We start from the raw sequence: 13,228 nt of genomic DNA on the forward strand, positions 1-13,228 counted from the left end.
TTTACTCTTCGACGTATTGACCTGTCAGGTTGCGAACTAGAATTAGCTCACGAGGAACTTACCGACTCATTGTGACTTTAGAGAATTCCCCGATTCATACCAAGTAATATTGACGGAGATGACGACAGCGGTCTTCTGCATCAGATGCAAGATTTCTACTATGTGCAACGGAGACAACAATTCGCTCATTCTACAGGGATCCCAGCTGTTTGACAGTTCTTGCAGGATTCTTACAGACTTCTTCATGGTACTTAGTCGGCGTGTCTACAACTCGTCGATAAAGGTGTTTCACCGACACCTTCACAGAAGCCATAAGGCGGTTCGAATCCCGCCTACAGTGGAGTCCATTACTGTCCCGCCACTCGAAGATAGTGTGAAGATGAACCTTTTTTTTTTTTCGATGACCGCTATACTATACCAATAGTAATGATCATGTTAGCCGCTATACTGATCGCCATTTGTGTACTTGGAGTCCTTAAACTTTTATGCATTCGACGAAAGCACAAGTGCTCCGGCAAACGGAGGTGGCTCTAAGTCATGTGGTACAGTGATACATTGGGCATTAGTTGCCGATATGGTGTGAGACGGGAGTGCATTATTTTCTTTTTTGAGACAGCCTCTGGTTTTATATATATTGTAAGACGCTTGTGTGCCTAGAGCTAGGCGGGTGCTAGCATGGGTAGCCGAGCTCCTATAGAGAGGTGAAAGAGGGGGAATGGCTAATAATATGTTTAAAGTGTTTTATATAATAATAAAGTCACATAGCTCTGCTCGCCTAGAGACAAGGGGTGGTACACTGCAAAGTTCACAGGGGAGAGAATGGTATTTGCTGAACAAGCAACTTGTCTCAGAGGTCGTCCCCGTTTGCGAGGCATGTGCATTCGTTTGTACGCGTATTACAGGCCTACTGGCGTTCAGGGTACTTGTGGAAGACGCATTCTTTGTGCAAAGGAGAGAACAAGCGGTTGCTCTAAGTGTCGGGAGAAAACGCCCATCGAAAAGGTAAGACACGTTCTTTAAAAAACTTAGAAAATCTGTTACCTTTTGGAAAAGAGAGAGAAGTGTGGAAATATTCTCTTTACGTAAATACTTTGAAAAGAGTGACGTGGGGTGTCATATAACTATTATCTTTATTACAGATGGGTCCGATTCCATGGTTGATTAGGAATGGGATTCTCTAACTGACTAATACTAGACAATGTGACTTGTTTGGGGTTGAGAGTGTAAACCTTAGTCCGGAAGGTAGAATGTTATCTTATTGGTTTTCTTTATGGGCAGATTTGGGTATTTGTGCCATTATGACTTGTTAATCATTTTTGTTCTTTGTTATAACCAATTGCTTTGGGAAATAATGATATTTTTGTATATTTACGCAGTCTTAATAAGCCTCGTGACATCTTACAGACAGGGCACCGTTGACAACAGGTAAGAGTTCCCAGTTTGTGTAGTTTAGGGAATAAAGGGGGCGTAATATATTTATATATGTATATATGAATATATATACATATAAATATATTTTTCATAAATTCATACATATATACATGTGTACCTTGAATATTTGTATAACTAGTATCAACATATTCACATCCCTAGAAAGAATACGAATCTCAAGGTATATCAAACTTCGTTGATCAAAGAGAATTTTTCATGATGTACACAACCATATGCTGAACTCTTTTGACGTCAGAGTCAAAACCACATGAAACATCTTGAAAGTATTCTCTGCTGTTCAAATCTTTCGTTTTACAGAGTAAACAGCAACTCTGGAGCAAAGTAAACAATAAGCAGTTGAATTAAGATTATTCTCATCTGAGGTGCCCCTTCTCTCCCTGTAGTATTCTGTGTGTAATAAATTTCTCGAATGATTCTGTTACGTACAATTAATTTCAGTCTCCGAAATTTTCAGTTCCACGACTTCAATTATCTATAGAAAACGGATCACAACGTTTCATTAGGTTATTAGTATATTGTATAATCAAACATTAAAATGTCATAAAGGCTTACTTGATTTATTCTATCATTCTTCATAATTCTCTTTACAGTCTAAGTAATTGTTTCGCTACATTTTTATTAGAGTGAATTACCCCTTTCTCTTTCAGTTCCACGACTTCAATTATAATTATCCATAGAAAAAGGATTACAACGTTTCATTAGGTTATTAGTAATCAATCATTAAAATGTTATAAAGGCTTACTCGATTTATTCTCTCATTCTTCGTAATTCTCTTTACCGTTTAACTGATTGTTTCGCTATATTTTTATTAGAGTGAACTACTCCTTTCTCTTCGCAGTCCCCTGACTCCAAATTTAGCGTCGACTGTGGAAGTCGGGTATCAGTAATTCTCTTTTCCTGGCGAGGAAAACTCGTCATTTCAATGCTTTTGATGTCTCGTCAGAGCATCCCTCAGTGGCATACTATTTCCATTCTTTAAACAAGTACTCTTCTCCGGGCGAAAGGAACCGAGTCCGTTTTTAGAGAGGAACACGTGCGCCGTGGAAACGGAATCCTAATCAGGTGTGGTACCGTTTTACATGGAAATTTGACGGAATAAAAACGTTCCCGGTCTTTTGAAAGATTTAATGAGGACGGAGCTTGGATTCAGAGAACTTTGGCTTCGTAAATATACACGTGTCTCGTTTAATAACTTTTTTTTTTCTATGTGCTCTACCTTTTATTTTTTGGTGGAAGCCTCGTTCTGTCAGAGGGGAAAACTCCAAACTGAATTTCCGGACCAATTTGGGCATGCTTTTACGTTTCTATGTCTTTTGTGCCCTGCGGTCTGTCGTTTTTCTTTCAGATAAATTGAATTCATGTTATTCTTTCGACCTATGAAATGGAATTGATAATTGGGAAGTTTACCAACCCTAAAATTTTTCCATGTCTTTTATGCTTTGCGATCTGTCGTTTTCTTTCATATAAATTGAATTTACGTAATTCTTTCAACCTATGAACTGGAATTGATAATTGGAAAGCTTACCAGATCTAATATGCTTCCATGTCTTTTATGAATTCATTTTATACTTTGACCTATGAACTGGAATTGATAATTGGGTAGATTACCAACCCTACAATGCTTCCATGTCTTTTATGCTTTGCTATCTGTCGTTTTCTTCTATATAAATTGAATTCATTTTATACTTTCGACCTATGATCTGGAATTGATACCAACCCTAATATGCTTCCATGTCTTTTATGCTTTGCGATCTGTCGCTTTCTTTTATATCTTCTTACCATAATGGGTGTAATGTTTGTACGTCCGTCTGTCATTCAATCACGGCCAAACGGCTGGTCCGATGGGCATGAAACTTGGCAGGGTTATAGTGGGAACACAGAAGATGGTTCATAATGGGGTTTCATCCTACCTCCTCCACCCTCCGAAGGGAGTGGAGTGAGAAGAGATTCCCTGAAACGGAGCTGGTTCTGCCCGTGAAACGAGGCTGGTTATGCCCGTAGACTTAGTTTCTTTACGAGTTTTCATACCTAATTTCTGTATACATATGTTTGCTAGCAAATTGATTCCACGTTATTCTTTCGACCTATGAACTGGAATTAATAATTGGGAAGCTTACCAAACCTAATATGCTTCTTAGCTCTCAGCCTGGGTTCACAGAGTCAACTTCTCTCGGACTGAGAGAGCTACAAAACTTGCTATTCCACGAAAGCTATTGATTTCCGCAACATCTCGTTGGACTGATACCCGACGCTACAGTCGATGCTGAATTTGGGGGTCAAGGGACTGTGAAGAGATTGGGGTAATTCGCTGTCAAAAAATATTGCGAAACAGTCAGTTAATCGGTCAAGAGAATTACGAAGAATGAGATAATTAATCAAGTAAACCTTCAACATTTTAATGATTGATTATATACTAATAACCTCATGAAATGTTGTAATCCTGTGGTTAATTGAAGTCGTGGATCTTAAAATTTCTGAGACTGAAAAAAAATTGTAAGTAACAGAACAATTCGAGAAATTTGTTACATACGGAATACAAGGAGAGAAGGGCCTCTACAGATGAGAATAATCTTGATTCAACTGATTATTTACTTTGTTCCAGAGAGTTTGTTTACTCTGTAAAACGAAAGAATAAAAATCTTATTTGACTTTCCGTATGTCTACAAAAACGCTAAAATTTTAGTGGGAGATCATTCTTCTCAAATATTCGCAGTATATATATTATATTTGATCTAATTTTTAACTTAAAGATACGGGGTTAAAATAAGCTGCTTCTTATGATGTAACTGTCATTAACCACATTGCCATCTTTAACTATTCGAATTCTTCACACTTTCTGGATAACCCTGTCACTAAAAAGCCTTAGATCCAAATGCAGGAATATGAAGTCATTCTGATGTCCGTAGACGAATTCTAACCCGCATCCAGAGTATCACAACGAGAACGCCCTGAAAGTACATCCCTCACGTGGCCGACCTGTTTCTTTCTGTAGTTGAGTTGAGTTGAATATAAGATTTAGGCCAAAGGTCATGCACTGGGACCTCTGAGGTCATTCAGCGCTGAAATGGAAATTGATAGTAAAAGGTTTGAAAGGTGTAACAGGAGGAAAACCTCAAAGCAGTTGCACTATGAATCAAGTGTTAGGAGAGGGTGGAAAGTAAGATGAAGAAAGAGTATATGAAAGGAGGTACAGTAAAGGGAACAAAAGTGGTTGCAGCTAGGGGCCGAAGGCACGCTGCAAAGAACCTTAAGTAATGCCTACAGTGCCCTGCGTTTTTTTCTGTACGGTATTATTTCCGGCGATCGTCCAAAAACTCTGAAAACGTGCAGTTATTGCATTGTGCGTTACTTCCTCTAACAACCGGCGAACTTCAGTTAGCGATTAGCATAATCAAGGGAGATCCTTCAATGCTTAAAGGTTACTGGGAGTCAGTTTCCAAGTAAGCAGAAGGAAGGGGGGGGGGGGGGGGGAGGAGGAGGAGGAGGCAATTCTGACTTATGAAGTAATACGTCATGTTTCATTCTTAATCCTTCCTTCGGATTTTCAGTCGTAATTTGCAGTAAAGCTGCGAGCGTTGGATGTGATGCTTTAGATTTCAACATAAAATATGAGCTACAATGTTGTTAACAATTTCTATATTTACCTGTTTCTTAAAAGAGACCGATATGGGAAGAATGCAAGTGCAATTTCATTGCTTTCAGTTACCCTGCGAGGTGAACTGTGAACAGTGACAGCAGTTTTTTTCAACGTCCCTTACCATATTAAACTGCTTACTGCGTTGTGCTTTTCATCACTTTCTTTTATTTTGTATCCAACTAATTCCAGTCTTACGACCAACCTTTTGTAGAGAGGCTAAGTTCATCGTTAACAAGTTAGATTTGGTTGAGGAAAACGGGAGGATTTTAGCATTAGTTAGAGGAACAGGAGACTGCTAATGAAAACACACACACACACACACACACACACACACACACACACACACATATATATATATATATATAAGAATTGCAATGATCTTTTACGCAAACAAGCACACACACAAACTCATGCAAGCATGAAAACTGCAACTGCTTTGAAAACATGGCTAACGCACTCTTCGTCTAACCTCCTAAGTAAGATTCTAAGATAATAATAATAATAATAATAATAATAATAATAATAATAATAATAATAATAAGAAGAAGAAGAAGAAGAAGAAGAAGAAGAAGAAGAAGAAGAAGAAGAAGAAGAAGAAGAAGAGAGAGAAGAAGAAGTAAAAGAAGAAGAAGACCCTCTCTTAAACAAGTTCTGTTCGATGGGATGTCTGCAATATTTGAGTTAATTTTGCATTGTCCGTATAATTCCTTCATCTTCCATGTTGAAATTGGAAACAAATTGGCTAGTATTATTGTCTAATGTCATCGCAACCAAAGAACAGAATTATAAGGCAAACTGAGAAGGCTCATTGTAAAATGCGCTCAAATCATGCAGCCAACCTATTTAGCAGAACTGAATAATAATAATAATTAATAATAATAATAATAATAATAATAATAATAATAATAATAATAATAATAATAATTAATAATAATAATAATAATAATAATATTAATAATAGTATTAATATTATTATTAATACTATTATTAATAGTATTATTAATAATAGCACGAGTCACTAAAATGGTGAAGAAAGCCATCGTAGTGTGGATGTAAATATATATTTATATGGATAAATATTTATTTGCATCATCACGGAATATTTTTGCCATCACTAATAATAATAATAATAATAATAATAATAATAATAATAAAATAATAATAATAATAATAATAATAAATAATAATAATAATATGGGCCAGAATCTTTTACTTCTTGTAGATGTCGTAGGAAGAATTCTACAGACATCTACAAGAAGTAAAAGATTCTGTCCATAATGCAGAGAATACATTAATCATTGGAGATATGAATGGACATATTGGGTAAGACAGGACAGGCATAGAGAGCATATTAGGAGCATTTAGCATTGGAGACAGAAATAGAGAAGGAGAAAACATAATTGATTTTTGCATACTAAACCAGATGTCCATTATGAACTCTTTCTATAATCCTAGAGACAGCCACAAGTGGACGTGGTACCGATGGAACTCGGCTTTAGGAGCATATACTGAAAAATCAATGATTGATATGGCAATAACAAATAACAAAAATATGGTCAGAGATGTAAAAAGCATCCCTCTGTGTCATTCGATTCAGATCACAGGCTTCTCTTAATTAAATTAAAGATGACAAACCCAAACCAATGAAAAGCCAAGTGAGAGAAAGATTTATTTTAGAGAATATGAGAGAAGAGGAGTGCTTAGTGAGATATAAAAACGAAATAAGTACAGCTAAACAAATGCAACAGGAGAGCAATGACCCAAATGAAAAATGGAGACACTTTAGAATGGCTGTAGTGGGTGCTGCTAATAATACAGTGCAAAAGAAAAGAGTTCGAGGTAGGAGGAAAAAACAAACTGCTTGGTGGACCCCCACACTAAAGGCCGCTGTTGCAAACAAAATGAAACTCTTCAGAAAATGGATGAAAACTTTGAATTTGGAAGATCCCAATAACTATAAAGAAGCGTCGAGAGAAACGGAAAGAATAAAAGCTCAAGCAAAAAGAGAAACATGGGAAAGAATAGGAGAAGATCTGGGAAATGATCTCCAAGGTACCAGAAAACTCATATATAGCACTGCCAAAAACTATAGAAAGGGAAGCCATCACCCACTTATGTAATCAAAGACCCTATGGATGGGACAATTTTAACCGAACCCCGAGAAATTGAATTAGGATGGAAACATCACTTTGAAGCACTACTAAACAACGGAAACAATGACCTTGAAGAGCATGTAGAATTTGATGTGGTTGGGGATGCAGAACCTGACATAACAACACTGGAGTTAAAAAATGCTCTCAAGAGGATGAGAAAATGGTAAGGCCCCTGGAGTGGATACAATACCTGCAGAGCTCCTTAAAAACATGGGGGAGGATGGAGTCATCTGGCTACTAGAGCTAATCGACATACTCTGGAATGGGCAAATGCCACCTGAAGACTGGAGAAGAGATCTAATATGCCCAATCTATAAGAAAGGTGACAAGACAAATTGCAGCAATTATAGAGGAATATCCCTAATGTCACATGCTTTTAAAGTATATGAAAGAATACTTGAAACTAGATTGAGAGGATATGTAGAACCAAAGCTGGGTGAATGGCAAAACGGTTTTCGACAGGAAGAGGGACAACTGATATGATTTTCTCCCTCAAGATGATATTTGAGAAGAGCTGGGAATGGGACAGGGACAGATATATTGCTTTTATAGATCTAGAAAAGGCTTTTGATAGAGTACCAAGAATGAAAATATGGGATGCCCTAAAAGACCCTTACTATGGAATCCCTGAGAAACTTATAAGAGCAATTTATAACACCTATCAAAACATCAGATCCAGAGTAAAAACAAATCAAGAGAACGAAGACTGGTTTGAAATTAAATCAGGAGTAAGACAGGGCAGCGTCCTTTCGCCACTTCTTTTTATATTGTTCTTAGATAAATGTATGAGGGAACTAGGTGAGGATGAAGCTGCAGATATGACCATCAACCAATTATGTATGCAGATGACCACGCAATGATAGCCCTCAGCGCAGAATCTCTCCAAAAAAAACGTCAACAACTGGAACGCGATCTTAACAGCTAATGGAATGCGGATCAACAAGAATAAGACAGAGATCATGCACCTATCACGAACACCAAGTAAACGTAGATGTAGAATTAGAAGGTCAGACATTGAAACAGTGTAGAAATTTCAAATACTTAGGAGTAGAGTTTAGTGACCAAAACGATTCAAAACTGAAATAACTACCCGAATACAGAAATTCAGTAACAATCTGTATCTGCTCTACCCACTAATGAAAGAGAAATATACCTCGCAAAGTGAAAACCATAATATACCTCTCTATTTTAAGACCAATATTGACTTATGGCCATGAATCATGGACATTAACATCAAGAACTAGAAGCCAACTTCAAGCAGCTGAAATGAAAGCCCTAAGACTCATAAAAGGTGTAACAAGACTAGATAGGCTACGAAATGAAGACATTAGAAGAGAACTGGGAGTGGAGGGGATACTAGATTTGTGAGAGAGGACAGCTTAGATGGTTTGGACACACCAAAAGAATGGAGGAGGAAGCGATATCCTATAAGGTTTTTTGGAATGGACACCGGAAGGAAGGAGACCGGTAGGAAGACCAAAAATGAGATGGCTACACATAGAGAGAGGAGTAGAGAGGAGAGGCTCTAGTTTGCGGGAAGAAGTTGATGAGATGAGGCTCTATGATGATCGCCAAGAATGGAGACAGTTCCTGAAGCAGGACGACTGACAGGCCTGGAGGCCTACCTGGCGTCTGGTGAGAAAGAAAGGTGAGAATAATAATAATAATAATAATAATGATAATAATAATAATAATATTAATATTATTATTATACTATTATTAATAGTATTATCAATAATAGCACGAGTCACTAAAATGGTGAGGAAATCCACCGTAGTGTGGATGTAAATATATATTTTATATGTATAAATATTTATTTGCATCATCACTGTGGATAATTTTGCCATCATTAATAATAATAATAATAATAATAATAATAATGAAACTGACTATCATGAAAATTAATATCTAATGACACAATAATAGCAACTACCAGATACATCACAAATCACAAATAAATGCCACCGAACCGTTTCACACTCGTCACACGGAATACGAAAAGCGAAGTCTCGTGCCGCCCTAATACTGAGCATTTAAACGTAATTGCTTACTTGATTCCCGCTTGAGCCCAACACCAGTCCAGCAACATTTCGGACTCTGGTGCCAGCATTTTCTCTACGTCAAAGTAATCTCCAATTAATTTGGAGATTACTTCGTATATATATATTACATATGTGTGTGTGTGCATCAGTTACTTCTTGTTAATCTACCATATTATATGTCACAATTTCATCTGTTGCTTTCTTTACTTGGATGTTCTTCATTGTGCTTTCTTTTCCCTTTGTATTATAGGTATATGTATAATGATAATTGGTGATGATGACGATACGACCTTTAATGCTCTCGTAACATTTGATACATTCCAGAGAACAAGCCATAACATCGTTCGTTTATTTTACCGGAAAGAGAGAGCGATATGCAAGCGTCCGTTATACTTGTCCCGAAGACCAGCCTTTTCTTAAAAGTCTATTCACACTAAACCTGCAAGTCTAACTTCACGTTCAGGTCTAGTGTGAATAGATCCTTAAAACAAACGGCTGGTCTTCGGGACGAGCTACGGACGCTTGGGTGTCGGTCTTTTTTTCCGGTCAATGAGCAAACGACGTTATGACGTCCTCTCGAAAATATATCATATGTTACGAGAACATTAAGGGTCGTATGGTTATCATCACCATTCATTATTATATACATATAATACAAAGGAAAAAGAAAGCAGAATGAAGAACAGGCAAGTAAAGAAAGCAAGGGAGGAAAGTATGACATAAAATATGGTAGCTTAACAAAAAGTAAATAATGTACACAAACACATACGTCATGTATACATATACATACCTTATATAGAATTCCATCATTTTTGTTTGTTGCCTGCTTCACAATGGATTATTTAAAGTGACTGTTTATATTGGTTACTATACACTAGCTTTTCAAGCACTCTAAGGTGCCCAAAAGGCTTTAATTAACACAAAGATAGATAGGGCTTCGTTTCCAAGGAAAACTACCCTTCAGTCTGGTCAGAATCCGTCAAAAACAGCTTTATCACGTCGCAGTGGTTGTTTGAAATTCAACACAGAATAAGAGAGTCCAAAACCCACAGCTAGCAGAGGGGACAGGATAATGTATTTATATTATTTTGCCTGCATCAGCTTTCAAAAATGAAGAGGATCTGTGATGCAAATAGAAATCATAAACCATTATTTTCTGCAAGAATTTCTGGTCATATTCATTTGTACGTAAAGTTATGTCTTTCATCGCTATATATGTATAAATACACACAACCACACACACAGACACACACATACACATATACACACACACATAAATATATATATATATATATATATATATATATATATATATATATATATATATATATAAACACACACACACACATATATAGAGTAAATATGTATGTTTAATTTGGTTGTAAGTAATTACGTATATACGTAAATATCTCTGTTGGTTTAATTTACTTGAAAGTAATTTCATGTAAGTCTCCTTGTTCGCTTAATTTGGTTGAACAATATTCTAATAGGTTTTGTCAGTTTTGGTTCAATGTGATTTTGTTCATCTTTAATATATATATATATATATATATATATATATATTATATATATACGTGTATATATATATATATATATATATATATATATATATATATATATATATATATATATATATATATATATATTAAAGATGAACAAAATCACATTGAACCAAAACTGACGAAACCTATTAGAATATTGTTCAACCAAATTAAGCGAACAAGGAGACTTACATGAAATTACTTTCAAGTAAATTAAACCAACAGAGATATTTACATATATACGTAATTACTTACAACCAAATTAAACATACATATTTACTCTTTAGTGAAGTCTGATAACTAGAGATAATAAAACGACCATTATCAACTCACAGTTGTACTGTGTTCATAGCAACGTTACTATTTACAGAAGATAACAGCAACATTACTAGCTACAAAAGATAACAGTAACGATACAAACTACTGAAGATAACAGCAACTTTACTACATACAGAAGATAACAGCAACTTTACTGCATACAGAAGATAACAGCAACTTTACTACATATTGAAGGTAACAGTAATATTTATACAAACAGAAGATAACAGCAACTTTACTACATACAGAAGATAATAGCAACTTTACTACCTACAGAAGATAACAGTAACGTTACTACATACAGAAGATATTGAAGATAACAGTAACGTTACTACCTACAAAACATAACAGCAACTTTATTGCATACAGAAGATAACAGCAACGTTTCTACATACAGAGGATAACAGCAACGTTACTACATATTGAAGACAACAGTAACGTTACTACCTATAAAACATAACTTTACTACCTACAGAAGATAAGAGCAAGTTTACTACCTACAGAAGATAAGAGCAAGTTTACTACCTACAGAAGATAAGAGCAAGTTGACTACCTACAGAAGATAAGAGCAAGTTTACTACCTACAGAAGATAAGAGCAAGTTTACTACCTACAGAAGATAAGAGCAAGTTTCCTTAACTACAACTACCAAGAAGATAAGAGCAAAGTTTACCCACATTCAGATGAATAAAAGAGCAAGTTGAACCTACCTAACGGAAGATAAGAGCAAAGGTTACCACCAATAACAAGATGATAAGAGCAATCGTTACTACAGAAGATAGAGCAGTTTACTATACGAGATAAGAGCAAGTTGACTACCTACAGAAGACAAGAGCAAGTTGACTACCTACAGAAGATAAAAGCAAGTTGACTACCTACAGAAGATAAGCAAGTTTACTACCTACAGAAGATAAGAGCAAGTTTACTACCTACAGAAGATAAGAGAAAGTTTACCACATACAGATAATAAGAGCAAGTTGACTACCTACAGAAGACAAGAGCAAGTTGACTACCTACAGAAGATAAGAGAAAGTTTACCACATACAGATAATAAGAAGCAGTTTGACTACCTACAGAATTATAAAAAGCAAGTTTACTACCTACAGAAGATAAGAGCAAGTTTACTACCTACAGAAGATAAGAGCAAGTTGACTACCTACAGAAGATAAAAGCAAGTTGACTACCTACAGAAGATAAGAGCAAGTTGACTACCTACAGAAGATAAGAGCAAATTGACTACCTACAGAAGATAACAGCAAGTTTATTACCTACAGAAGATAAGAGCAGCTTTACTACATATAGAAGATAAAAGCAAGTTTACTACCTACAGAAGATAACTTCAACTTTACTACATACAGAAGATAACAGCAACGCAGAAATTACGTATAGGCCTACTCACCGCTAGCAGCAGAGTCCTGTCGTTCTGCGAGGCAGCTATGCATCCCACGAGACCCGCCATGACGACCACGGACCCCAAAACCAGGAGCGTAGCCTCTAGTTTGACGTCCATGGATTCGGTTGCGTCGGCCATCTCTTCGAAGCTGAGGTCAGCGGGAGACGACGAGTTCCTGGGAGTAGGTCTGCTGAGGGGCGTCTTGGTATGACCCGGAGGTTCTGCCGAAGCCGCGTTGTAGTCCCCGAGTGTTGATCCTCCTCCCCGACCCCCCTCGAGTTCGGCAAACTGGAAGATAATGGAAATGGATGTAACAGAGACGAAGGAGGGTGGTGGTGGTGGTGGGGGTGAGGGTGGTGGTGATTGGTGGTGTGAGGGTGAGGGTGGTGGTGAGGGTGGTGGGTGCGGGTGGTGGTGAGGGTGAGGGTGGTGGTGAGGGTGGTGGTGAGGGTGGTGGTGAGGGTGAGGGTGAGGGATGGTGGTGAGGGTGGTGGTGAGGGTGAGGGGGTGAGGGGTGGGGTTGGGGAGGCGGGATGTGGTTTAAATGTTGAGCAGATTTTGCCATTTTGTCTACCTTCATGGCATGCTGACATTTCCGGTAATTTTGTTGTTATGATCAATACATTAGTGTGTATGAAGCACTATACACACACAGCTGAGTAAAGGACGTTGAACATCGAAAGTTCTTGCAGA

The 13,228-nt window shown here is 37.0% G+C and overlaps 1 protein-coding gene across 5 annotated transcripts in view; it reads right to left on the minus strand.

Moving 5' to 3' along the window:
• LOC135223769 (CD151 antigen-like) overlaps positions 1-13,228 on the minus strand; it is a 144,492-nt gene that overhangs the window by 43,564 nt on the left and 87,700 nt on the right. For all 5 annotated transcript variants that reach the window (XR_010316581.1, XR_010316583.1, XR_010316582.1 and 2 more), the window contains one exon: positions 12,542-12,823. Coding sequence is in view for 2 of the 5 variants with exons in the window: in XM_064262538.1 (XP_064118608.1) it covers positions 12,542-12,823 (282 nt within the window). In the remaining 3 variants the exon portion in view is untranslated. The remainder of the gene's footprint in view (positions 1-12,541; positions 12,824-13,228) is intronic.

Source organism: Macrobrachium nipponense, chromosome 10 (assembly GCF_015104395.2).
Source record: "Macrobrachium nipponense isolate FS-2020 chromosome 10, ASM1510439v2, whole genome shotgun sequence".
In the NCBI taxonomy this organism is placed as follows: domain Eukaryota; kingdom Metazoa; phylum Arthropoda; class Malacostraca; order Decapoda; family Palaemonidae; genus Macrobrachium; species Macrobrachium nipponense.